Source organism: Nerophis lumbriciformis, linkage group LG02 (assembly GCF_033978685.3).
Source record: "Nerophis lumbriciformis linkage group LG02, RoL_Nlum_v2.1, whole genome shotgun sequence".
Taxonomy (NCBI): domain Eukaryota; kingdom Metazoa; phylum Chordata; class Actinopteri; order Syngnathiformes; family Syngnathidae; genus Nerophis; species Nerophis lumbriciformis.
The window spans coordinates 51,914,649-51,941,655 of record NC_084549.2 but is presented as its reverse complement, the minus strand read 5'-3'; the positions used below and the strand labels follow the sequence as shown (position 1 = coordinate 51,941,655).

At 42.2% G+C, this 27,007-nt stretch overlaps 1 protein-coding gene across 5 annotated transcripts in view; it reads right to left on the bottom strand.

The window, feature by feature from the left end:
- prkg2l (protein kinase cGMP-dependent 2, like) overlaps nt 1-27,007 on the bottom strand; it is a 133,171-nt gene that overhangs the window by 24,934 nt on the left and 81,230 nt on the right. For 4 of the 5 annotated variants that reach the window (XM_061964248.1, XM_061964273.1, XM_061964239.1 and 1 more), the window contains 3 exons: nt 21,380-21,469; nt 17,203-17,344; nt 14,305-14,468 (listed from right to left, as the gene is read on the bottom strand). In XM_061964248.1, coding sequence (XP_061820232.1) covers nt 14,305-14,468; nt 17,203-17,344; nt 21,380-21,469 — 396 coding nt within the window. Of the gene's footprint in view, nt 1-8,855; nt 9,078-14,304; nt 14,469-17,202; nt 17,345-21,379; nt 21,470-27,007 lie in introns of those variants that run through there. The other variant, XM_061964264.1, reaches the window with a different exon arrangement.

The following is a 27,007-nucleotide window of genomic DNA, read 5'->3' as shown; positions in this document are numbered from 1 at the left end:
TGTCATGTATTAGGAATCTTAATTTATAAATATTAATCATTAAATGCTGTTAGTATATTAAATACATACTAATAAAAAAATATATTTTTTACAAACAGGAAGTTGCAGGAATATACACATGATCCCCTGCTTACATCTCATTGTGCAACACGTGAATGTTTTAATGGGAACTAAATGCAACTTATACTTTATACTTCATACTTTTTATTGTCTCGTTTTTTTTTTACATTGCCTCTTAGAGTGGTCTTAGGCCAGTGGTTCTCAAACTTTTTTTGTCATCCCCCACTTTGGACAAGGGGGAGATTTCAAGCCCCACCTGCCCCCATCGCCCCAACAGAACGCTAATGCCAAGCTTAACATTTTCAAATTTATTGAACATCAAGTAACATCAAGTTGTATACATTCAAACTCAGTAATATAAAATAACATCCATCCATCCATCCATCCATTTCCTACCGCTTATTCCCTTTGGGGTGGCGGGGGGCGCTGGAGCCTATCTCAGCTACAATCGGGCGGAAGGCGGGGTACACCCTGGACAAGTCGCCACCTCATCGCAGGGCCAACACAGATAGACAGACAACATTCACACTCACATTCACACACTAGGGCCAATTTAGTGTTGCCAATCAACCTATCCCCAGGTGCATGTTTTTGGAGGTGGGAGGAAGCCGGAGTACCCGGAGGGAACCCACACAGTCACGGGGAGAACATGCAAACTCCACACAGAAAGATCCCGAGCCCGGGATTGAACCCAAGACTACTCAGGACCTTCGTATTGTGAGACAGATGCACTAACCCCTCTTCCACCGTGCTGCCTGGTATAACTTGCATCAAGTTCAATAATAAATAAAATAACTTGCATCAAGTTCAATAATAAATAAAACAAAAGTGTTATAACTTGCATCAAGTTCAATAATAAATCAAAAAAAGTGTTATAACTTGCATCAAGTTCAATAATAAATCAAATACAAGTGTTATAACTTGCATCAAGTTCAATAATAAATCAAATAAAAGTGTTATAACTTCCATCAAGTTCAATAATAAATCAAATAACTTGCATCAAGTTCAAAATAAATAAAATAAAAGTGCCACTTTGCAATCTTTGCAAAAAAAAGGAGGAGCTATGCATTTGGCAAGACAGGGCAAGTGACAGCATTTTGCCCCGGGAGAGCCACCTTGCTTCACTGTGAAACACATACTTGCCAACCCTCCCGGATTTTCCGGGAGACTCCCGAAATTCAGCGCTTCTCCCGAAAACCTCCCGGGACAAATTTTCTCCCGAAAATCTCCCGAAATTCAGGCGTACCTGAGTGACGTGTCGACAGCATGTTTTCACATCCGCTTTCCCACAATATAAACAGCGTGCCTGCCCAATCACATTATAACTGTAGAATGATCGAGGGCGAGTTCTTGGTTTCTTATGTGGGTTTATTGTTAGGCAGTTTCATTAACGTCCTCCCAGCACGGCAACAACACACAACAACAGCAGTCACGTTTTCGTCTGCCGTAAACAGCAATGTTGTGACACTCTTAAACAGGGCAATACTGCCATCTAATGTACATGCATATGTGACATTAACATCTAGGGCTTTTAGAGAGTGCAGTGCACAACTGCGCACACAACAAGGAGACAAAGCAGAATGCATCATCAGAGAGGGTGTTCAGCATGGTTAGAAAAATAATCAGAATCAGAATCAGAATCAGCTTTATTGTCATTACGCAAGGTAACGAGATTGAGGCCATTCCATACAGTGCGATGTGTGCATGCTAGAAAAACAATGTGCAAATATATAGAAATATAAAAAATGTAGAAGTGCAATGAATATGGTGTGAAATGAATACATACATGAAAAAACAAAACAAAAACAGGGTGGTTGGTGGAATGGGTTATTACACCGAAGAGAAGGCAGTTATGAGGGACAATGGGGCAGTCCGTTCAGGATGGTTATGGCCCTGGGAAAGAAGCTGTTCTTTAGCCTGTTTGTTTTGGTTTTAATGCACCTGTAGCGCTTCCCAGAGGGCAGCAGGTGGAACAGGTCAGAGCCAGGGTGGGTGCTGTCCTTGATGATGGCACTGGCTCTGTTGAGGCAGCGGGAGGTGTAGATGTCCGTCAGAGAGGGGAGAGGGCGGCCGATGATCTTCTGAGCCGTCTTGACCACTCTTTGCAGCCTCTCCCTGTCTGCTGCAGTGCAGCTGCCGTACCATACCGTAATACAGTAGGTCAGCAGGCTCTCGATGGACGAGCGGTAGAAGGTCAGCAGCAGGTCAGGCTTCAGGTTGTACTTCCCGAGGACTCTAAGGAAGTGTAGCCGCTGCTGAGCCTTCTTGATGATTGATGTGGTGTTGACTGTCCAGGAGAAGTCATTAGAGATGTGGACTCCAAGGTACCTGAAGGTGTGGACCCTCTCTACACGCTCGCCGTTGATGTAGAGGGGGGCAGGGTCGGTGCTGCTCCTCCTGAAGTCGACGATGATCTCTCTGGTCTTGCTGGTGTTGAGAGCGAGGTTGTTCTCCGAAGACCAGGCCGTCAGCTTCAGGACCTCCTCTCTGTAGGCAGCCTCGTCACCCCTGGAGATGAGCCCGACCACTGTGGTATCGTCGGCGAACTTGACGGTAAGGTTGTCACTGTGGGCCGGACTGCAGTCATGGGTGTAAAGGCAGTAGAGGAGGGGGCTCAGCACACAGCCCTGTGGGGAGCCGATGCTCAGCGTGCGGGAGGATGAGAGGTGCAGGCCAAGTCTCACATTCTGGGGTCGGTCCGTTAGAAAGTCCCTTATCCAGGCGTTTGTGAGAGGTGGGAGGCCAAGAGTGTCCAGTTTATTGCAGAGTCTGTCCGGGATTATTGTATTGAAGGCAGAGCTATAGTCCACAGAGAGCATCCGGACGTAGCTCTGCTGCTGCTCCAGGTGGTTCAGAGCAGAGTGGAGAGCAACAGCGATGGCGTCCTCTGTGGACCTGTTCGCCCGGTATGCGAACTGGTGGGGGTCAAAGTCTGGAGGGATATGGTCCTTGATGTGCTGGAGAACAAGTCGCTCGAAGCACTTCATGATTACCGGAGTGAGGGCCACTGGTCGGTAATCATTCAGGCTGGTGATGGGAGACTTCTTCGGCACCGGGATTATTGTAGATGACTTCAGGCAGGATGGGATGACTGCCTGAGCCAGGGAGAGGTTGAAGATCCTGGTGAGGGGGGGAGCGAGCTGGTGGGCGCACGTCCTGAGCACCTTTCCAGGTACTCCGTCTGGTCCGGTAGCCTTCCTGGGGTTCACAGCCAGGAGCACTCGTCTGACACTGTGCTCCTGTACAGTGAGTGGAGTGGCGCCGGAGCCCGGTGGGGGCGGGGACAGGGCTGGAGCAGATGAGTGTCGCTGGGGGGTTTCGAAACGGGCAAAGAAACAGTTAAGCTTCTCTGCCAGTGTCGCACTCTGATCCGCAGTTGTCATATTGCAGCCTCTGAAGTTCGTGATGTCATGAATGCCCCGCCACACCTCCTGTGAGTTTTTGCTGGAGAGATGGGACTCTATGCACCTCCTGTGGTCCGCCTTTGCTTTTTTAATCCCTCTCTTCAGGTCGGCTCTAGCAACACTGTACAGTGCCCTGTCCCCTGACCTGAAGGCTGCGTCGCGGGCCCTGAGGAGTGTGCGGACCTGGCTGGTCATCCAGGGTTTCTTGTTGGGGTAAACCCGGATGGTTTTTTCCACAGTCACATTCCCGATGCAGAACTTTATGTAGTCCAGCACCGTTCCTGTGGCTGTCTCCAGCTCCTGTTGTTGGAAGAGGTCCCAGTCTGTGTGTTGGAAGCAGTCCTGAAGTTTGGGGAGTGCATCGTCAGGCCAGGTCATAACAGTCTTTGTGATAGGCCTGGCGTCTGATGGGGGTGTAGGTAGGAGAGAGCAGGAGGGAAAGATGGTCTGACTGTCCAAGCTGGGGGAGGGGTGTAGCTCTGTACGCGTGCTTTATGTTGGTATACACGTGGTCCAGGGTGTTCTTGCCCCTTGTAGAACATTTCACGTGCTGGTAGAACTTAGGGAGTACAGTCTTCAGATTGGCCTTATTAAAATCCCCTGCTATGATATGAACACCGTCGGGGTGGGCCCGCTGCTGTTCGTTGACGGTGTTCAGCAGAAGAGAGAGCGCTGTGTTTACTTTGGCGTCCGGTGGAATATACACAGCCGTGATGATAACAACAGACAGCTCTCTCGGGAGAAAAAAAGGCCGACATCTAACAGACATGTACTCCACGTCCGGGCAACAGTGCTGTTCAGTGATTGTCCCGTTGTTGCACCAGTTCTCATGCACGTAGATACAGAGCCCCCCCCCTCTGCTCTTACCGGAGTCCTTAGTTCTGTCCCGGCGGAGCAGAGTGCGTCCGGCTAGCTGCATGCTAGCATCGGGTATTTCCGGGTGAAGCCAGGTTTCGGTGATAATCATAGCACAACAGTCCCGAACATAGCGGTTTCCAGCAAGTTGTAACTCCAGGTCGTCCATCTTCTGTACAAGGGATCTGGCATTAGAGAGGAACAGGCTCGGTAGCGGTGGCTTGTGGGGTTGTTTCCTAAGCCTGAGCAAGACGCCGGACCTGCGGCCACGCTTCTGCTTCCTCTCCCTCCTCCGTCTGCGCCGTCTCCCAGACCCGACAACAAACCACGGAGAGCCCTGTGCTCTCGCTATGTCATCTGGGATGTTGTGCTCGTGGTGAAAGTCGCTCGAAACAGATATCTGGTGCGAGTTACCGATATCCAAGAGTGACTGGCGGGTGTACCGGGTGTTTGCAGTACAGGTGGTGCACAAAAGGAAAAAAAACATGAAGAAAAGAAGGAAGAAAGAGCACTGAAATGGAGAGCCGTAAGCCGCTGCGTCTGTGCGCGCCGCCATCTTGGAAAAAAAGCCCACAGCTTATAATGACAGAGAATAGAACAAGGATGGACAATTCAACCCTTAACTCAACAATGAGTAGATAAGTGTTATGTGTGTGTGTATATGTGTAAATAAATGAACACTGAAATTCAAGTATTTCTCTTATTTATATATATATATATATATATATATATATATATATATATATATATATATAATATATATATATATATATATATATATATATATATATATATATATATATATATATATATATATATATATATATATATATATATATATATATATGTGTGTGTGTGAAATACTTGACTTGGTGAATTCTAGCTGTAAATATACTCCTCCCCTCTTAACCACGCCCCCACCCCCAACCACGCCCCCCACCCCCACCTCCCGAAATCGGAGGTCTCAAGGTTGGCAAGTATGGTGAAACAGCACGGCTGTATGATCAGCTCCCATTTCCTCACACAGTGCAGAGAACAGTCGCGCTTTCAGTGGTCGTGTTTAGATCAAATTTACCGCGCTCACATCTGTTAAAACCTCATTGAGTTCGGGGCTGAGCTGCCTTGACGCGAGTGCTTCCCGGTGGATGACACAGTGTGTCCAGTGCGCATTTGGCGCAACCCTCTTTATTAGAGCCTGCAGCTTGTTTCTTGACCCTGCCATGGTCATTGCGCCATCAGAGCAAAAGCCCACACAGTTTTCCCATTTAAGGTCGTGTTCTTTGAGGAAACTGTCCATTATCTTGAACAGCTCATCAGCAGAGGCTCTATTTTTGATGTATTTGCAAAACAGAAAATCCTTGCACAGTGACTCGCCATTCACAAAGCGGACGTATGCGATGAACAGGAAGTCTTTATTGCTGTCAGTAGCTTCGTCCACTTGTAAAGCAAAACGACTTTCTTTTCATTTGTCTCCGAGTTGTTCCTCAAGATCACTTGCAATGTCGCATATACGTCTCGCAACTGTGTCGTTTGACAGTGGGACAGCTTTATATTTTGCTGCGCTTGTCTCGTCAAGTTTGTTCCGCTTAGCCCCGCCCCCATTAGTTACTGTTGCTATGTCTGTCAAACTTTTGCTCCTACCTAGAAATTTAAAGCCTACAGGAAAAATAAGTAATTTACATTTATTTATATAGCGGATTTCACAGACAGAATCACAAAGTGATTTACAGTGTGTATAGAAAATGAAAGCATAGTAAAAAAAAAAAAAATCTAAAAAAAAAAAAAAAAAAAAAAAAATTAAAGTGAAATTCCCTCTCGTTCCTCGCGCCCCACCTGTCATGTCTCTATTCCCCACCAGTGGGGCGCGCCCCACACTTTGAGAAACGCTGTCTTAGGCCATATTGTATATTGCATATTGTGTATATTGTGTTGTTTCTGTATATTGTGTGGTTTCTTCTTTTTTTTAAATGCAAAGCACCTCAGGGAAGCAACCTAAATTTCGTTGGACCTGTACCTGTACATGCACAATGACAAATAAAGATCATTCATTCATTCATTCAATGTATGAAAGGGGGTATTTTCAAAGCAGGACCTCCACCCAGACAAACAATACAAGTACACAGTTCATGAAAAACAATATTTTTTGTTATTGTCATTGTAAGTGGGCCTAAACACTTATATTAGAAATGGAAATGACTGCTGTCATTTGATTATAATAATAAGAGAATGTTGTCTGTCTATCTGTGTTGGCCCTGCGATGGGTGGGGACTTGTCCAGGGTGTACCCAGCCTTCCGCCCGAATGCAGCTGAGATAGGCTCCAGCGACCCCGAAAGGGACAAGCGGTAGAAAATGGATGGATGGAGATGTAACTTGTTATTTAGTCATGTTTGGGACAGGTGTGCTGCTGGTGTAGCCACAGTGTGCACGTCTGATGTTGCTCACATGGGCTTCACTCAATGCTCAGGGACTTTTTGCGTTTGCTCACACACATGAACAATTAGAGGGAACATTGATTGACAGAGTGTGTACCTTCAGTGCTGAATGATGAGCAGAGGCAGAGTTAATCCTTAAGTGGTGGTGGTGAAGTGTCATTGGAGTCTCTATCTCTCTTTACTAGCTTCGTCAAAGCATGTTGCTTATGTAGCTTGTTTCAGCAGATTTGAATAGCTGTTTTGGGCAGTAGATGGCATCTTTGATCCAAAGCACAATTTACATTTAACTAAAATGTTATTTTCTTTGTGCTCGACAAAAGAAAAGTAGTGAAAATATCTTCATGTTAGCAAACTCGACTTCTGGCTCCGCCGTGATCAGACACGCCCCCCCCGTCCCTCTCCTCCCTCCCCACACTCACACACACACAGAGCGCATGTCTCTCTTCTCCGGCTTGTGACACAAGATGAATCAGAACGATGACACAGCAGCGCTCCGATAAAACACACTTTATACTACATAAAAAGTAACGTAAAATAACGCAGTAACGCATCATGTAGTAACGGTAACTGAGTTACTGAATATAAAAAATAACGCGTTAGATTACTAGTTACCGCCAAAACTAACGGCGTTACTTTGTAACGCGTTAGTCCCAACACTGCTCATAAGGCTTATCAATCTATGTTGATCACAGTCTGTGGCTCCTGGTTTCTTTGGCAGAGTAATAAAAATAGATTTTTTCATATCTGATGGAATTTTCCCGTCGTCGTAAGTGATGTTAAACAGTTTTGTCAACTGTGATGTTCCAATTTCTTCGAGTGCTTATGACTTCAATTGGTATCTTATCTGCTCTAACAGCTTTACCATGTTTCATTTTGGACATGGCATTTGTCACTTCATCTTCTGTTATGGGTGGGCCTTCCATTTTTTCCCTTATAGAATAGAATAGAAAGTACTTTATTGATCCCTGAGGGAAATTCAGCACCACAGTTCGCTCACAATAGACAATAATAATAATAAATAATATAATATATATAATATATTATATATATAATATATAATATATGATTAATATAAATATATTCTACATATATTCTACATTTAAGTGCAGTCAAGAAAGAACATATGCATTATACAGTCTGATGGCTGTCGGTATGAAGGACCTCCTGTGTCGTTCCGTGTTGCATTTTGGGAGTCTGAGCCTTCCACTGAACGTGTTCATTCTCTCCGCAAGGTCCGAGTGTAGTGGGTGGGAGGTGTTGTCCATAATGGGGTAGGAGCTTTGCTAGACTTCTCCTCTCTGACACCACCGCCAGAGAGTCTAGCTCCACTCCCACCACGTTACTGGCCTTCTCTACCAACTTGTCCAGTCGGTTTGCGTCCCTGGCTCTCAGCCCGCTGCCCCAGCAGGCCACAGCGTACAAGAAGGCGCCCGCCACCACTGACTCGTAGAACATCTTCATCATCTTTGTACAGACGTTGAAGGATCCTAGCCTCCTGAGGAAGTAGAGGCGGCTCTGTCCCTTCTTGTAGAGTGCCTCAGCGTGTTTTGGCCCATTCAGCTTGTTGTCCATGTGTACTCCGAGGTATTTATAATCCTCAACCATGTCCACATCGACCCCCCTGATGGAAACAGGGGTCGCCGGAGTACTCCTCCTCCTTCCCAGGTCTACAACCAGCTCCTTGGTCTTCGTCACATTAAGCTTGAGGTGGTTCTTTCCACACCATGTGACAAAGTCCTCCACCAGTGCCCTGTATTCCTCATCATCACCATCCTCAATACACCCCACTATCGCAGAGTCATCAGAAAACGTCTGAAGGTGGCAGGACTCTGAGTGATAGTGGAAATCGGTGGTGTAGATGGTGAAGAGGAAGGGAGAGAGGACTGTGCCCTGCGGGGCCCCGGTGTTGCTGACCAGCCTGTCAGACACACAGTCCTGCAGTCGCACGTACAGTGGTCTGTCAGTCAGGTAATCAACAACCCAGGACACCAAGGGGGCCTCCATCTGCATCGTCTCCAACTTCACACCCAGTAGCCCAGGCCGTATAGTATCGAAAGCACTGGAGAAGTCAAAAAACATGACCCTCACACTGCTCGCAGGCTTGTCTAGGTGGGTGTGGGCTCGGTTCAGCAGGTAGAGGACTACGTCCTCCACTCCCAGTCGGGGCTGGTAGGCGAATTGGAGTGGGTCCCGGTGGGGCTTGACTGTAGGGCGGAGTTGTTCCAGGACCAACCTCTCCATGGTCTTCATGATATGGGAGGTTAGAGCCACCGGCCTGTAGTCCTTCGACGTGCTGGGCATACTTGCCAACCCTCCCGGATTGTCCTCCCAGCGCGGTAACAACACACAACAGCAGTAGTCACGTTTTTGTCTTCCGTAAAGCAGTTCGTCTGCCGTAAACAGCAATGTTGTGACACTCTTAAACAGGACAATACTGCCATCTACTGTACATGCATATGTGACAATAACATCTACGGCTTTTAGAGAGTGCAGTGCACAACTGCTATACTATATATATATATATATATATATATATATATATATATATATATATATATATATCTAGAATTCACTGAAAGTCAAGTATTTCATATACATACGTATATCTATATCTATATATATATATATATATATATATATATATATATATATATATGAGTATTTCTTATATATATATATATGAAATACTTGACTTGGTGAATTCTAGCTGTAAATATACTCCTCCCCTCTTAATCTAGACAGAATGTCTTCCTTATCCATTAGTATGTTGCCTTCCTTTGATTTGGTGCATCCTGACTTTGAGGGGCCCTGCGTCCCGTTGACTTCTTTGATCTGTCAGTGTTCTATTTCTTCGCATTGGGAGTTTATCCAGACTTCTTTAGCCATGTTGCATTTCTTCTTTTCTCTTAAAAATTTGGTACTGCAATTTTGGAGCTCTTATATATTTTTGGATGTTTTTGAGTCTCACTTTCATGACTGCTCTAACCGGGACATGATCACTACTACAGTCCGCCCCTGGCATGGATTTTGAGATTAGGGTTGAGTTTTTAAACCACTCTTCAAATATAATTATAAAATCTATTTGGTTTCTAGCTCTATCACCAGGGCTTTTCCATGTCCAGCATCTCCTTGGATGGTTCTGAAACCAAGTGTTGGTGATAATGAATTTGTTTTTTTTGACACAACTCTACCAATTTGTCACCGCATTCATTGATCTCTCCAATTCCAAATGGGCCAACAATATTTTGGATGCGTTCTTTACCAACTTTTGCATTGAAGTCTCCCATTATAACCTTGATGTCCTGTGATTTAAGTTGGCTTTTTGCCCTTTCAAGGTCTTCATAGAATTTCTCAATCGTTGCCTCACTTTGGTCTGCTGTTGGTGCATAAGCTCGTATGAGAGGGTGTTCCTCTAAGTTTAACAACAAGTACTCTGCCTGTAACTGCCCAGAATCCTTTCAAAGCCTTTGAACATTCAGGATCCAGAATGACTAACTCCTCTTTGGTGTTTTTCACCTCCAGAGTATAAGATTGTGTGGTTTTCTGATGTTATTTCACCGGCACCTTTCCATCGTACTTCTGATAGTCCAAAAATATTGATCTTCATTCTGCTCATTTCTTGTTGTTCGACATTATCTAGTTTTCTTTTCTGGTACATAGTCCTAACATTCCATGTGGCAATTTTGATGATTTCCTTACATATACGTACAGGAACAGTAGCAGGATAGCGGTCTGGTGTCACCTGTCGCACATGACTATCCCTACCGAGCGAGGTATCCCTAAGCTGGTTAGAGACCCCCTTTATGCTGTTGCTGAACAATTTTGAAGACTTTGATACCATGATATTCTTTGCAAGAGTTACTTATAGTAGTTTGCAATTGCTTTCTATAAGGGCAGTGCCTATACAAGCATGTTGTCCCAGCCATTGTACCACACCATAGTATCTTCTGCCTGGCACATCGAAAAGTCGACCAGTTCCAAATACTCTGGCTGCTCGACATTTTCTTCCATCACCTGTCTGCCGTGACTTCACGTAACCCTGTTAGGGAGGCTAAATGGGTACTCCACCTTGCCCACACACCATTACTCTCTTCAATAATAGTTGAAAAATAATATCAACAATAATTCTTGTCATTTATTCATGTGGGTGCATTGCTGATGTTTAAAATCACAGTTTCACACAGACTTGCTGGACCGTAGTTCAGGTTCAAGTGAACAAAGTCATCATTATAGGGTTGCAGGATTGCTCTTTTAATATTGATTTGCTGTGCAATCTGGGATGTCATACCTAAAAAGCCATTTGATCTTCATTTCAGACCCTCATCTTGCTCAGATTTATTTGGTGGTGTCTGTTTTTGTAATTATAATTACTATTATTAGTCATAATTGAATAAAACAGTACAGTAATTTAACAATAAGCATGAGTATGTGCTTTTACTGCCATTTAGAGCCTGATCTAAGATCCAAACACCACACGCTAAGCGGTGTGTGCAAACCGTAAAATTTTGTGTTGTGTGTGATCTACCAAGACTGTGTGTACAATTGATAACAAGTACAAAAGTGGGGCAGACCGCCTAATTTGAATTAGGTTTTTGCTTTTACTATGCGGGGCTTTCACCATGGGGACACTCGATCATTAACTGCATATTTATGTTATCATCCTGTCGCATGTTTGAAATAAGCAGCAGACATTTACAACTTTTTATGGCCATTTTATAAGAAGTCCTGCAAATCTACAAAAGAAACCAATTTTTTGCGTACCGAAAGGAGGCGATTGCACTGCAGCGCCATTTAGATGAAGAATGACTCATAATGCTCGCGAAGAAAAGGGGGGTGGAACCAAGCATTTTTTGTGTCGTTTTTCACCATTCCAGGTCTAAATTAGCTGTCAATTTGCACTAAATTGTCGGATTATATCCTCGTCCTTCAACTATCCAGGTGAGAGACATGATTTATAATCTACAATAAACTTCCACGAGCGGAGAAGCGAGAAATAGCAGGTGACCAATAGATATTGTCAATATAGGCACCTGTGATATTGGCGCCACTATAAATAGTTTCTGTGGGTTAGAGCTTGTTAATACTTGGTTAATATTGAATTTGCAAAATATAAATTGAATATTGTTGGCGGTTTTTGGATGGTTATTTATTGGGTTTTATGTGGGGAATCGAGGGCCTCCTCCTCTAATAGTGGAAAGACGCCATGTGAGACTGTATCCTGACTTTTGGAATAATTAGGAGATGAGTGCCAGAGGATCTCAGAGTCCACGAGGGTTAGTAAAATAGAAACTGAAAAAGCTGTCACAAATTCACATATTTTAGGATGCAACAATCCCCCCAAACTGTCAGCAAAAACCTGGAGAGATTGTTTTAGTGCTTTGAGATTATTTCTATTGTGAATCGGTGCTATAGTAAAAAAAAACTGACTGGAGCGCTAATTTGTAGTGAATTCAATGCTAAGCAATGCCACTGCTAAACTACACTACAGTGTGTTGGATCAATCTTAACCCTTGAATAAACAACATACCAATAACTACACACAAGTAGGGTCAACAATGACCCAAATTAAAATCAATGCTCTTTTGCAATAAACTGTGTTGTTATTCTTCATAATCTTTACGAAGAGTTGTAATATTTTTATATTCAAGGTATTCTTCATAAAACATGTTTTTGTCATGAGGCCATCTGCATTTTATGTATTTTTTCATTCATTTTAAGAAATTGCAGTTTTTGTATCACAACACCACTCTTTCACAAGTGGTTCCTATGGAAGCTTGCACAAAGCAACTCTGACTGTCCCACTTGCACATCTGATGTCAAATCTTACATCTTGATGCAACTTTGACTGTCAATACTGACCCACTTACACATATGATGTCACATTTGATGTCAGCAGTCTCACCACCCAGAAGGTCATTTTTACACAGCAACATACATGTAAGTATTTGTGCATGTCAGCATCTCTTCTATTAAATTATCAGACATGAACAGCTTCCATGCATCTATTCAGAAGACAGTACTAAACACAGGTGCAGGCCCTGGCAGACTACTATTGTGGTAAATATTGTGGCCTGGAGTTTTAGCCTGGCTGCCAGGCCAGACTAAAACTCTCTGCCCAGTAAGAGCCAATGCGGCTCATTCTGTCGGACATAATATCCATTTCTCATCAGAGGACTCCTCTGTGCCTGACTGGCCTTGTTCAGTGGAGGGACAATAAGTTAAAGTTAAAGTACCAATGATTGTCACACACACACGAGGTGTGGTGAAATTTGTCCTCTGCATTTGACCCATCCCCTTGTTCACCCCCTGGGAGGTGAGGGGAGCAGTGGGCAGCAGCGGTGCCGCGCCCGGGAATCATTTTTGGTGATTTAACCCCCACTTCCAACCCTTGATGCTGAGTGCCAAGCAGTAGTCTGGGTCCTCTACATCTGAGATGTCAGATACATTTTTTTTGTTTTGTTTTTTAAAAAGGAGAGACAATGCCTCTAATGGATTCTTCATCCCATCCGCCCTGGATAATTTGTCAAGTAAGGTCCACAGGCATCCTCGCGACCATGTTACTTTGGATAAATAAAAAAACATTAGAATAGGACAATGTTTGAAATGCACAGAAAACATACATCTTATAAAAAGTATACACCAACATATACAACATATACAACTACATACAACATATAAAAACCAGATAATATAACATTAGCCTACGTTTGAGTTAGCTAGCTCAGGTACAAAGTGTGTGTGCGTGTGTGCGTGCGTGTTGGCTAACAATACTGTTGGCTTCTGTTAGCTAACGATATAATTGCTAGCTACTGTTAGCCAACACCATATTGTTAACTACCTAAATACAATATGGTTAGCTAACAACAAAGTACGCTAATCTGATCAACATTTCACAAATTGATCACTAATTTGATCACATTTTATAATCTGTTAATGAAAAATAAATTCATAAATGGAGATAATACTTAGATGTATGTTGTAAAAACGACCTCTTGGGTGGTGAGACTGCTTACATCAGATGTGTAAATGGGACAGTCAAAGTTGCATTAGATGTGACAGATGACAACCAATGTGTAAGTGGGACAGTCAGTTACTTTGAATTAAAGGTTCATATAAGAATCAATAGGAACTACTTGTGGAAGAGAGGGGTCGTGATACAAAAAGTGCAATTTCTTAAAATAAATAAAAAAGCAAATGGCTTCCTGTCAAAACATGTTTACTATGCAGAACATAACTTTTTATTTTAAATATTTTAAGGAAAAACAACCCCTTGGGATACGTTTTCCTGTGGAAAATGATTAATATGTAATATTAATTTAAAGATATTTAAATTTGTGGAAAAATGGTGATGGCAATAAAAATATATATTTAAAAAGTCTACTAAAATTAACCCCTGTTGAAGACCTCTGCTTTAACGTGTGAAGCTATATTGGACAATATTTATTTATGTTCAATAATTCCTAAAACCACACCACAGCCATAAGTTCACTGCCTACCCTGTCATCAACCTCAAACAAACAGAAAGGCAAAAAATTAAAAAAAATGTACGTACTTGCCAGTTAGGAGTTCAAATATGAGGATGCCCAATGACCAGCAATCAGCTCCGAAATCATGGCCCTTGTTCATGATGACTTCTGGGGCCACATACTCTGGGGTCCCACAGAATGTCCAAGTCTTCTTTCCAAGACCAATCTTTTTAGCAAAGCCAAAGTCTGCCTGTGGAAATACAAGACATAAAATGACACTGTGGTGGAATTCTCAGGGCACTAAATCAATCGCAACCTGACTGTTCAGTTTGTCTTAAAAAGTTTTGCCTTTAATGTAGCCATTCTAGTGGGAGTATGTTGTGGCATGTCCCCCCCACCTTAGAGGATAAATACGATGAAGCCTACTCTGATGAGAGACAAAAAGTGTTCCAAAACCATCTGAGCGGCCCAGTCGTGGCTGATTCAATGTGCTCAGATTATAATGACCTGATGAATGAAAATGCTCACAGAACTGTTGAGATATAGTAAATACAGTAGTACTTCAATTTACGAGCTCAATTGGTTCTATGACCAAGCTCCTAATTCAATACACTTGTATCTCAAACCAGTGAAATACATTTTAATCAATTGAATCCATGCTTGGGCCACTAACACGGGACAACTTTAACATCTAACATGAATGTAAAAAAAACAAAAACAACCTTCAGATGAGAAATATTGTTTGAAAAACATTACAATAACATTCACTACAAACATCTACAGAAGTTTTATGAAGCAACGTAATAATAATGTACAGCAGTTGTCTCTTCTGATTGACTGAAGGGGACTTTTTTCTGTGGGTCTCTTCTGATTGGCCATCTCTTTAGATCAAACATGGACAATGAGACAAGTTACCAAAGAGGGAACGCGAGAATGTGAACAATGTCCATACGTTTGGCTTACAGAGAGCAGTGTGCAATAGTGTTGAAAAAGCAGATATTCCTAGTTATGCTATTTCCGACGTTCAGAGTCGTGGGGGAGAAGAGTGGACACTGCATTTGAAGCAGCTTCAGGCATGGACAGGAAGCTGAGACACTGAGGATGAAACGTCAGCAGTGCCAAAGGAGGACATCGACAAAAAGGCTGTAGAAACTGGACTGCTGCTAATAGTTTCCAATGATTGGAAAACAAAGTCATTTCATTCTCTGCTATGAGGAATTTCCAGTGAGTAAGACCCGATGTTTTTGGGTGGATTTTACAGGGTTCGCTTTGGCAATTGCTACGCCAGCGAACAGTCTGGGAAGCTTGTAAATAAAATGTATTCTCACAATTTAAAAGATGACAAAAAACTGAGAGACTACCTGTATTTCAAATTACTCGTAAGTTGATATACCACTGTACTGACTAAATTCAATTACCTTTAAACTTGATTAGATTTAGATTCACTTTATTTAAAAAGGTACAATATATATTAATGACCATTTGACATGCAATAATGTGAGCGTATAGCCAATGGCTAATTTCCATCTTAAGTTATTTGGCAAGTTAATGTAACAATGCAAGCCTTGTTCACACTGCAGGTCAATTCAGATTTTTTTGCCCATATGCGAACTGTACCAGATTTGTTCATGTCCGTGTGAACAGTAAAATTCAAAATTTTTCATATCCAACCCTAGGCCCCTTTTGTATGCGGAAAGAAATCGGATATATATGCGGTGCGTCCTCAATGTGAACGCTCCCGCGCTAAGGTCGCATTTCTCCAACCAGCACATCAACAAAAAGCGGTAAGTGTCATTATTATTCGCTACAATAGACGTACAAAATGAATAGTTGACAATGGAGCAGAAAACAAGTGAACATAATATGTTTAGGGAACTCATGTGGAAATTCCACCACTCTTGTCTAAGACTGCTCGCCAACAGACACGTTTTTCAAGCAGATGTCAAAGCAAAATATCCTGTGAAACTACCAGAGCCAAAATACTTGTCTTCTTCCTTTTTAATCGTCTACGCGCAATAATTCGCTTCAGAAAATGTTGAGTTTGATTGCACAAAATCCTTGAAATTGCCATAAATACGGTAGTACTGAGACCGACTAGCCTGGAAGCCATTTTTGCTTCCGTAAACATTGCAGTGTGCAACGTCATGTCCGCATGGGGGTCAGATCGTGTTCACATTAGTAATCAAATTTTTTTGCAATTTCAAAAAGGCCACCAAAAAGATAGGTGTTGACAAAAAAATCCAGCGTGAACATAGCCTAAGACTAATTTATTGTTAACCTACTACGCAGATTCACAATATTAAAATACACAATTCCAAGATTTAGGTGGCAAAAGGTGGTGTTTTAGACAGCCACTGCCACAAATGTATCTTACAAGGCCACATACTATCCCATCAACTGTAGACTCATACTTTTGTTAGAACAAAAGCCTGGTTTACATGATCACTAACATTTTGCTAATTGTGTTTGCTAGGTTCTTTACAGTCAATAAAGTATGTAATTAATGCATGTGCCATTTCACTTGGATACGTTTTAAAGTTTCCATATATTTGTAGTTCCTTGAGTTAGGGTTTCATTGTATGTTGTTCTGTTCATTTCTTTAGCATTTCCTTATACCTTGCTAATTGTATACATTCTACAATGTATACATTGAAAAAAAGGCTTTTGCATTCCTAATTCTTTGGTTACTTTGTTTTTCAATAAAGTGAATATGTGTTGACTATATGCGTTTTAGATTGTTGACCTTGTCTGATAGGAACATGATCCAGTAGTTGTCGTCGTTTTATATAGAGGTGCACAGGTACAGCCATTATCCAGAAAACTGGTGTACAACACAAATTGACTTTCCTTGATTTGCAGGGAAAATCCCTGTTTTCTGTGTGGATATGGAGTAAGCATAAAAGTAGACAATATAAAAAATACCATAGTTTGAGCTATAGAAAGAAACAATAGCAACAAAGCAAAAATTGGAACTGCAGACTTACCATTTTGACATAACCTTTTGCATCAAGGAGAAGGTTTTCTGGTTTAAGGTCTCTGTAGACGATACCAATGGTGTGGAGATAATCAAAGGCCTCTAAGACACAACCAGTACAAAATCTGGCAGTGGGCTCATCAAAATAATTCCTAGTTGGAGACAAGCTCATGTCAAGGAACCAGATACAGTAATGCATGTGTTCTACACTATACACTCTCAAAAGTACTGAAACGGTGAGGCTTATTCCATTTTTTTGCCACAGTGAAAATAGTCTTCGGCCTCAGACGTTGCCAAATAGGACCTTGGCTCCGAGAAGGCCTGGATTTTGCCAAAAGGGTTGTCACCCCCGAGAGGTAACATGCGCTGCCATATAGGACAAATCCTTAAAGGGGAAAAGCACTTTTTTTTTACAATTTTGCCCATCGTTCACAATCATTATGAGTGACACGAAGACAAAAGTTTTATTGCTATTTCCCGCAATACTTCATTTACGTTCCGTAATCCGTACAATAACCAAGCTGTAGCAACATTGTTATTGTAAGAGCGAACACTGAGGAACTATTTTTCTATCGTAGTAACACATTGGCGTGTTTCGGTATTAGCTGTAAAAGCTAACTACGGCCAGGGATAAGCTGGCTTCTACAACAACACAAAATGTGTTTGGGTTTGTAATGCAGAACACTGCAATATGACACTCAATTTTACTGCCTGAACAATCATGAACAATCATATCACAGTATGTGTAAAGTAGTAGCCCACATTTCATGTTTTGTTTGTACACAGCTGAGCTAGCCAGACACTGTATATACTGCAGTTGTACTAACACGCATGGCATGCTGTGTATATCAATATTAAAGTGACTCATTCGATAGACAGTTGTTCGTCTGGTCCAGCTGGCCGGGGACGTTTCCTGTTGATTTTGGGTAAGCAATCCATTTATGTCGAAATAGCTTGTCTCCAAGTTCCATATTTATAGCGTTAAAATCGCTTTCAACCACCTCTCCTGGCTTCTGTCTGCTCAAACTCTTCCTTTGTGTTCGCTTCTATACGCAGTTGTATATTTAGCTTCAAAAGTATGAGGTAAATCCTAATTTTTTCAAAAATAGTCGTCTTCGTTGTCTGTTACCAAGTCTGCCATGATTAGAAAACACACTCGTGTTTGATTCTGGAAGTAGGAACACACATGTTGCCATAAGTAAGACAAGTGCCGCTATGGAAACAAAAATCGATGCGCAGAATAAATCAGTTCTGGAAATGATTAAAATCATCAAAATACGGTAAATATTGAACATATTACATATTGTTATGAAAGTATCTGTTACTACATTATATAGACTTACATTGTATATAAAACTTTGCTAGAGGGTTTTGAAGTTGTTTTAGAGGGCGTTGAAGGCTACAACTGTGACTACCATCTGTATCTTTCAAGTTTTTTTAATCTTTAAAATTGTAAAAAAAAAAAGAAAAAAAAAAACCTGTGTTCTTGTTTCTCATAATGATTGAGAACAGTAGGCAAAATAAAAAAGGTCCCGGGTTTTGTAAGGTCGCCGATTGCCCAAAAGGTCCAACATATACCCAAATAGGACAGGGACGAGGCCATCTTTTCAGTTAATTTCCGACCTTTCAGGACCCCTATAGTTCGATTTTTTTTAGATTTGTATTTAAAGGGGCAATACATAATAATAAACATTGGACATATAATAATGTGAGATTATACCCAATGGCTAGTTTCCATTGCTAGCCCGTTGGCAAGTTGATCTTACAATTAAGACATATTTAAAACATAGTACACAGATTAACAATTTTAGAGAATGTAAACAGTTCAAAAGGTGATGTTGTAGACGCTCACTGCCAAAAATGCACCATGTACATTACATTAATACATAAAATTGATCAAATACCCACTGCATTTCATATACATGTGATAAATAGGACTTTCCCGTACCCCGCAGGGTTTAAATGGGTTGAATTCGGAACTCCTCAATACTTAGAAAACCGGATTAGGGTTAGGAAAAATGACGACGTCCATCCCTAATGTATAGCAGGGAAGGTAATTTGGCTTGGAAAATTTTGCAGCGCTGGACGTTGTTCTAAACGACGGCTGAAGAATTGCTTTCTTCCATTAAGTTGAATAATTAGGGATGTCACAATCAACATTTTTGACCTCCAATCCTGATCTAATTTTTTTTGGCCCCCAATCAGATCCGATACTTTGCCAAATTATAATATATTTGGATGTTTAATAGCAAGTAACTAAAGTAAACAATATCACATTTTTAAAAAGCTTATCTGATTGAATGTAGAACGTGTATTGTATTTGTATTTGCATAGTATTGTTGTAATTTTTTTTTTAATAAAAAAAGTGGCTAGTACTCAAACAAAGGCAAAAACTACTCTTGGTATCATTTGGGTTTTGCTCTCAAAGCCTTCCTGTATCCAGAGACTTACAACATCAAAAAAAAAAAAAAAAAATATATATAATTTTTTATTTTATTTATTTATTTTTGAATAAAAAGAACATGAAAAACAAAATATATTAATCTAATCACTTCAGTACTGTTTCTAAACTAATACCACAGTACTCTAGGTATCGATAGTATTGACATCTGGATCGATTACCCCTACCTTACTTTGAAGCATTAGCGGTTAGCTTTTTGTGTCATCCTGTTAGATGTGTGTGTGTGTGTGTGTGTGTGTGTGTGTGTGTGTGTGTGTGTGTGTGTGTGTGTGTGTGTGTGTGTGTGTGTGTGTGTGTGTGTGTGTCATGTTTAGCCATTGCCTTTCCCTTAGTCCTCTAGTAATAATGGTACACAGACACAGGTACTTTTATAAGGTGTTAAAACATCTCCATAGTTCATATACACGTGTGCATTATCCAAATTGATCTCTGTTGCCACGCAAACATATACATAGGAGACTATAAGGCAATTTTTATGACATCCTTTCGGGTGACGGCACTATAACAAACATGGCGGTAGCGGCAAGAAAAAGGCATATTGATGCCTCTTTTTGCCAATATAGAGCGAAAGTAGCAGTTCATTTACGCTTAAAAAAAAAGGTACATTGTGGATCTTGCTGGATTCTGAATTGCTTATATACACAGCTGAATGCAAGACTCCGGTTAAGTTTTTGACTTTTTCTTTACAAATTCAAAACATGGCACGAACCTACGGCATTATTCACTGACACAATCGTGGTAATGATTGCTTCAGAAAAACAAAAGGATTTGTTGAGATTTTTCTAATTTCCAGTGTGAAAGCAAAACCGAAGGAAGTCGAGTCATTGATAAAGAGATGATGAATAGCATATATAGCAGCCGTGAGACGATCAAACATAACTTTTAGCGTCATCACCTGGTACATGTTGTGTTCACAGCATTTTCACAATGGTAAGCATTTAGTAGGAGGAAGGAGGCAATGTCAACAATGCTGTGGAACCATCCTGTATGTTTCAAACCACACATCACTTATCCATTGCATTCTTTAGACTCATATTAGACTCCTCTGCTCCCCCCTATCCCTTGTGGAGGGGAAGACACACAGATCCGGTGGCCATGGATGGGGTGCTGGCTGTCCGAGGTCGGGACCCGGGGTGGACCGCTCGCCTGTATATTGGTTGGGAACATCTCTGCGCTGCTGACCCGTCTCCGCTCGGGATGGTTTCCTGCTGACCCCACTGTGGACTGGACTCTTACTGTTATGCTGGATCCACTATGGACTGGACTCTCACAATATTATGTTAGACCCACTCGACATCCATTGCATTCGGTCTCCCTAGAGGGGGGGGTTACCCACATATGCGGTCCTCTCCAAGGTTTCTCATAGTCATTCACATCGACGTCCCACTGGGGTGAGTTTTTCCTTGCCCTTATGTGGGCTATACCGAGGATGTCGTTGTGGCTTGTGCAGCCCTTTGAGACACTTGTGATTTAGGGCTATATAAATAAACATTGATTGATTGATTGATATTGAGCTAGTGAAACTAGAAAACATTTGTACAAAAGCTGAGTAAAACACTTAAAAAAAAACACAGTATCTCTTAGCGTTTTTACATTGAGATAAGGTTTGTACACTAAAGCATATTTTTATTGAATCTGTGGTTCGTAAATCGAAAGGTTTGTACAATGTTTGCAAATCCCCCGCTCCCGTGTGACATTTTAGTACTGTAATGTACACTTTACTCACATGTCCCGCAGCACAGTCCACAATTCTCCACCAAGACACACCTCCAATAGCATGTAGACACATTTATTGTCTCGAAATGTCCGAAATAACCTAAAATGGACACAAAAGAAGATCAATATGGAAGCAGTGTCCTGATGTTTAATGGGTTTGTTTTAACATCATTGCTGTAATTTTCATTCTCGTGTCAAATTGTCGCATTTGTCATATATAGTCGAGAAAAATATATTATATTCTTCTAATGCACACAGAAAGGTTGACTTAAAACATGCACATCTACGGTGTTTGTCATTTTTCTGACTAATACACAACACACTGTTATTAATAATATTAGTCTGATTGCGTGAAACGTATAAAATCACCATGATATTTGGTATACACTTTTAGGCGACTGACATGTATATAAAGTTTGAGCAAGATTTTTTTTTTTTTAATGGCCGCCATCAAGCGAAGCGTCTTCGCAAGAACACAGGCTAGACTTGGCCACTAATTGCCATAAATAACTGCACATTTGTTTAAAAGATGTAACAATAACGTCGTAATGATAAACTGTCTTAAAAGTCCCTAGTGGTTAGTATAACTGTTGTCATTTCAGTCATTAAATTGTGACAACAAAAGCTTTTTACATTGTTGTACATTTTGTATATTTTGGTTTATTTAAAAGTACTGTATGTGTCTGTTCAATGCTTGTATGTGTAACATGATTGTACATTAACATATTCGTTAGACGTTTGGAACGTTAGGGACCGGATGGTGGACGTCTACAGATAAGAGTGCGAACAGAGAAGAGAAATCTGAAAGAACTTCCTTTTGTAAATCCTGCCATTGGTCTACTAAGCAAACATGGTGAATATAATTTGTTTCAAACTGTAATGTATTATTTTTGTATACATGTACTTACAGGTATTATTGTAACTGTTGACAGTTTTCAAAGTGTTCTCGGTACCCCACGGCACACTGTGCCCCACCCAGCATGTGATTTAAAGACCAAGCAAGAGCAATAAAAGCATTATGGACAACAGTACCAGAAGAGTTGACCCTTTTTAGACCAGTGTAGTTACTGTTAGTAGTACCATCTAAAATTGTAATTATCGTAAAACCATGATTGATTACCAAACTTTGGAAAAACTCAAGGTGATATTGCTCATTTCCTGGAGTAGCAGCTAGAGCACAAATTGCTAACTAGCCTAAATGCTAACATGCATACAAGACACATTAATGTATTTACCCATTACAAATAATAGCAACAAATGAAGAAATACTCTAAGACCTTTACAAATAAAATGGAAGAAGATAAACATATTTAAAAACTTACTGTTTAAGAAGCCAGAACAATATTCAATGTTCTTCCGCCAATAATGTACATTGTGTGTCTGTTTATTTATTAATTTAGAAATAAAACCAGGTTAAAATATTTCAGTGTTTGTTTAAGTTTTTTTTAACACACTCACCAACACCTTGATAATATCAATAACTGTGATAAGAAATATATTTATATAAAAATCATAATTTTACATTCCCAGTCTAATGAATACTATATAGGAACTGCACTATTTTTTTTAATTTAGTTTATTGTTCACAATTTTTATGAGAGACAAGAACACACTTCGTTTTTTTATTAGGATTTTAAAGATAAAAAACGCTCGGAAGATGTGGCTAATGGGAGTCACCATTGTAGTCTTAAAAGCCCTCTAAGACAGTGGTTAATGCATTTTGAAAGTGATTTAGATGTAGAATTGATTGCTCCCATTACCTGCATTGCTAACTACCAAGAATGAGACGATTTTTACATGTTAGAATGCAAAAAAATCCAACCTTTCATCTCATAATGATTGTGAACGATAGGCAACATTCCAAAAAAAAGTGCAGTTCCCCTTTAAACTGTATGCTAACATGTCTTACAAAACACGACCACACAGGGGGCACCATGAATTGTTCCAAGTAATTGAGATGCCCGTAGAATTGTCCATTTTTAACACGCTAATTAAGTCTGGGTTAGCTGCTGTCTAGTCACTTATGTGTGCGCTACAAAAGCTCACTCGTCCCCCTAAAATAGAAGTTGTTTTATGTGATAATAAAGAGTTAAAGGAAATTTGCTGAGACAAAGCTCCACTTGCTTTAAAGATGTGGTGTGTTTGTGTTGATTACCCTGTAAGAGAGCTTGTGGTTGGAGTTGATTATCATTTGTGCCGTATGGATAAGTTCTTAATAGCAAATAAAAGACTTTGCTTCTGACCATTTCCTGTAAGACTGTAGCATGCCACAGAAGGCTAAAATTTAATGCAGGTATTGATTATGCTGACATTAAAAGTCTTACTTACATACTTGTAAATTAATATTTACTAATTTAGTGTAAATGGTTTGTTTTCTGCATGAAAAAGTTTTGGCGTTTTTCCACAAATAAAATGCTTTACTCAAAATATCCATCCATCCATCCATCCATCCATCTTCTTCCGCTTATCCGAGGTCGGGTCGCGGGGGCAGCAGCCTAAGCAGGGAAGCCCAGACTTCCCTCTCCCCAGCCACTTCGTCCAGCTCTTCCTTTGGGACCCCGAGGCGTTCCCAGGCCAGCCGGGAGACATAGTCTTCCCAACGTGTCCTGGGTCTTCCCCGCGGCCTCCTACCGGTCGGACGTGCCCTAAACACCTCCCTAGGGAGGCGCTTGGGTGGCATCCTGACCAGATGCCCGAACCACCTCATCTGGCTCCTCTCGATGTGGAGGAGCAGCGGCTTTACTTTGAGCGGATGGCAGAGCTTCTCACCCTATCTCTAAGGGAGAGCCCCGCCACCCGGCGGAGGAAACTCATTTCGGCCGCTTGTACCCGTGATCTTGTCCTTTCGGTCATAACCCAAAGCTCATGACCATAGGTGAGGATGGGAACGTAGATCGACCGGTAAATTGAGAGCTTTGCCTTCCGGCTCAGCTCCTTCTTCACCACAACGGATCGATACAGCGTCCGCATTACTGAAGACATCGCACCGATCCGCCTGTCAATCTCACGATCCACTCTTCCCTCACTCGTGAACAAGACTCCGAGGTACTTGAACTCCTCCACTTGGGGCAAGATCTCCTCCCCAACCCGGAGATGGCACTCCACCCTTTTCCGGGCGAGAACCATGGACTCGGACTTGGAGGTGCTGATTCTCATCCCAGTCGCTTCACACTCGGCTGCGAACCGATCCAGCGAGAGCTGAAGATCATGGCCAGATGAAGCCATCAGGACCACATCATCTGCAAAAAGCAGAGACCTAATCCTGCAGCCACCAAACCAGATACCCTCAACGCCCTGACTGCGCCTCGAAATTCCGTCCATAAAAGTTATGAACAGAATCGGTGACAAAGGGCAGCCTTGGCGGAGTCCAACCCTCACTGGAAACGTGTCCGACTTACTGCCGGCAATGCGGACCAAGCTCTGGCACTGAGCATACAGGGAGCGGACTGCCACAATCAGACAGTCCGATACCCCATACTCCCTGAGCACTCCCCACAGGACTTCCCGAGGGACACGGTCGAATGCCTTCTCCAAGTCCACAAAACACATGTAGACTGGTTGGGCAAACTCCCATGCACCCTCAAGGACCCTGCCGAGAGTATAGAGCTGGTCCACAGTTCCACGACCAGGACGAAAACCACACTGTTCCTCCTGAATCCGAGGTTCGACTATCCGGCGTAGCCTCCTCTCCAGTACACCCGAATAGACCTTACCGGGAAGGCTGAGGAGTGTGATCCCACGATAGTTAGAACACACCCTCCGGTTCCCCTTCTTAAAGAGAGGAACCACCACCCCGGTCTGCCAATCCAGAGGTACCGCCCCCGATGTCCACGCGATGCTGCAGAGTCTTGTCAACCAAGACAGCCCCACAGCATCCAGAGCCTTAAGGAACTCCGGGCGGATCTCATCTACCCCTGGGGCCTTGCCACCGAGGAGCTTTTTAACTACCTCTGCAACCTCAGCCCCAGAAATAGGAGAGCCCACCACAGACTCCCCAGGCACTGCTTCCTCATAGGAAGACGTGTTGGTGGGATTGAGGAGGTCTTCGAAGTATTCCCTCCACCGATCCACAACATCCGCAGTCGAGGTCAGCAGAACACCATCCTCGCCATACACGGTGTTGATAGTGCACTGCTTCCCCTTCCTGAGGCGGAGGATGGTGGTCCAGAATTGCTTCGAAGCCGTCCGGAAGTCGCTTTCCATGGCTTCCCCGAACTCCTCCCATGTCCGAGTTTTTGCCTCTGCGACCGCTGAAGCCGCACACCGCTTGGCCTGTCGGTACCTGTCCGCTGCCTCAGGAGTCCTATGAGCCAAAAGAACCCGATAGGACTCCTTCTTCAGCTTGACGGCATCCCTCACCGCCGGTGTCCACCAACGGGTTCTAGGATTACCGCCACGACAGGCACCAACTACCTTGCGGCCACAGCTCCAATCAGCCGCCTCGACAATAGAGGCGCGGAACATGGTCCATTCGGACTCAATGTCCAGTACCTCCCTCGTGACATGTTCAAAGTTCTTCCGGAGGTGGGAATTGAAACTCTCTCTGACAGGAGACTCTGCCAGACGTTCCCAGCAAACCCTCACAATGCGTTTGGGCCTGCCAGGTCTGTCCGGCATCCTCCCCCACCATCGCAGCCAACTCACCACCAGGTGGTGATCGGTAGAAAGCTCCGCCCCTCTCTTCACCCGAGTGTCCAAAACATGAGGCCGCAAATCCGATGACACAACTACAAAGTCGATCATGGAACTGCGGCCTAGGGTGTCCTGGTGCCAAGTGCACATATGGACACCCTTATGTTTGAACATGGTGTTCGTTATTGACAATCTGTGACGAGCACAAAAGTCCAACAACAAAACACCACTCGGATTCAGATCCGGGCGGCCATTCTTCCCAATCACGCCTCTCCAGGTTTCACTGTCGCTGCCAACATGAGCATTGAAGTCCCCCAGTAGAACGAGGGAATCACCCGGGGGAGCACTCTCAAGTACTCCCTCGAGTGAATCCAAAAAGGGTGGGTACTCTGAGCTGCGGTTTGGCGCATAAGCGCAAACCACAGTCAGGACCCGTTCCCCCACCACTATTTACTTAAAATAGTTGGTCAAAATTCAGCAAATTAGTGCTGAAAAGGGAATATATTAAGTCAGTAAGTAACATTTGTTTATTAAAAGTCTTACTATAACATACTTGTAAATTAATACTTACTAATTTAGTGTAAATGAGGTTTGTTTTCTGCATGAAAAAGTTTTGGCGTTTTCCCACAAATAAAATGCTTTACTTAAAATAGTTGGTCAAAATTCAGCAAATTTGTGCTGAAAAGGGAATATATTAAGTCAGTAATGATAAATGATAAATGGGTTTTACTTGTATAGATAGCGCTTTTCTACCTTTTAAGTAAGTAACATTTGTTTATTAAAAGTCTTACTATAACATACCTGTAAATTAATACTTACTAATTTAGTGTAAATGAGGTTTGTTTTCTGCATGAAAAAGTTTTGGCGTTTTTCCACAAATAAAATGCTTTCCTATAAACGGCTTGTCAAAATTCAGCAAATTTGTGCTGAAAAGGGAATATATTAAGTCAGTAAGTAAGTAACATTTGTTTATTTATATATTTTTCATAGAGAAAAACCACATAGT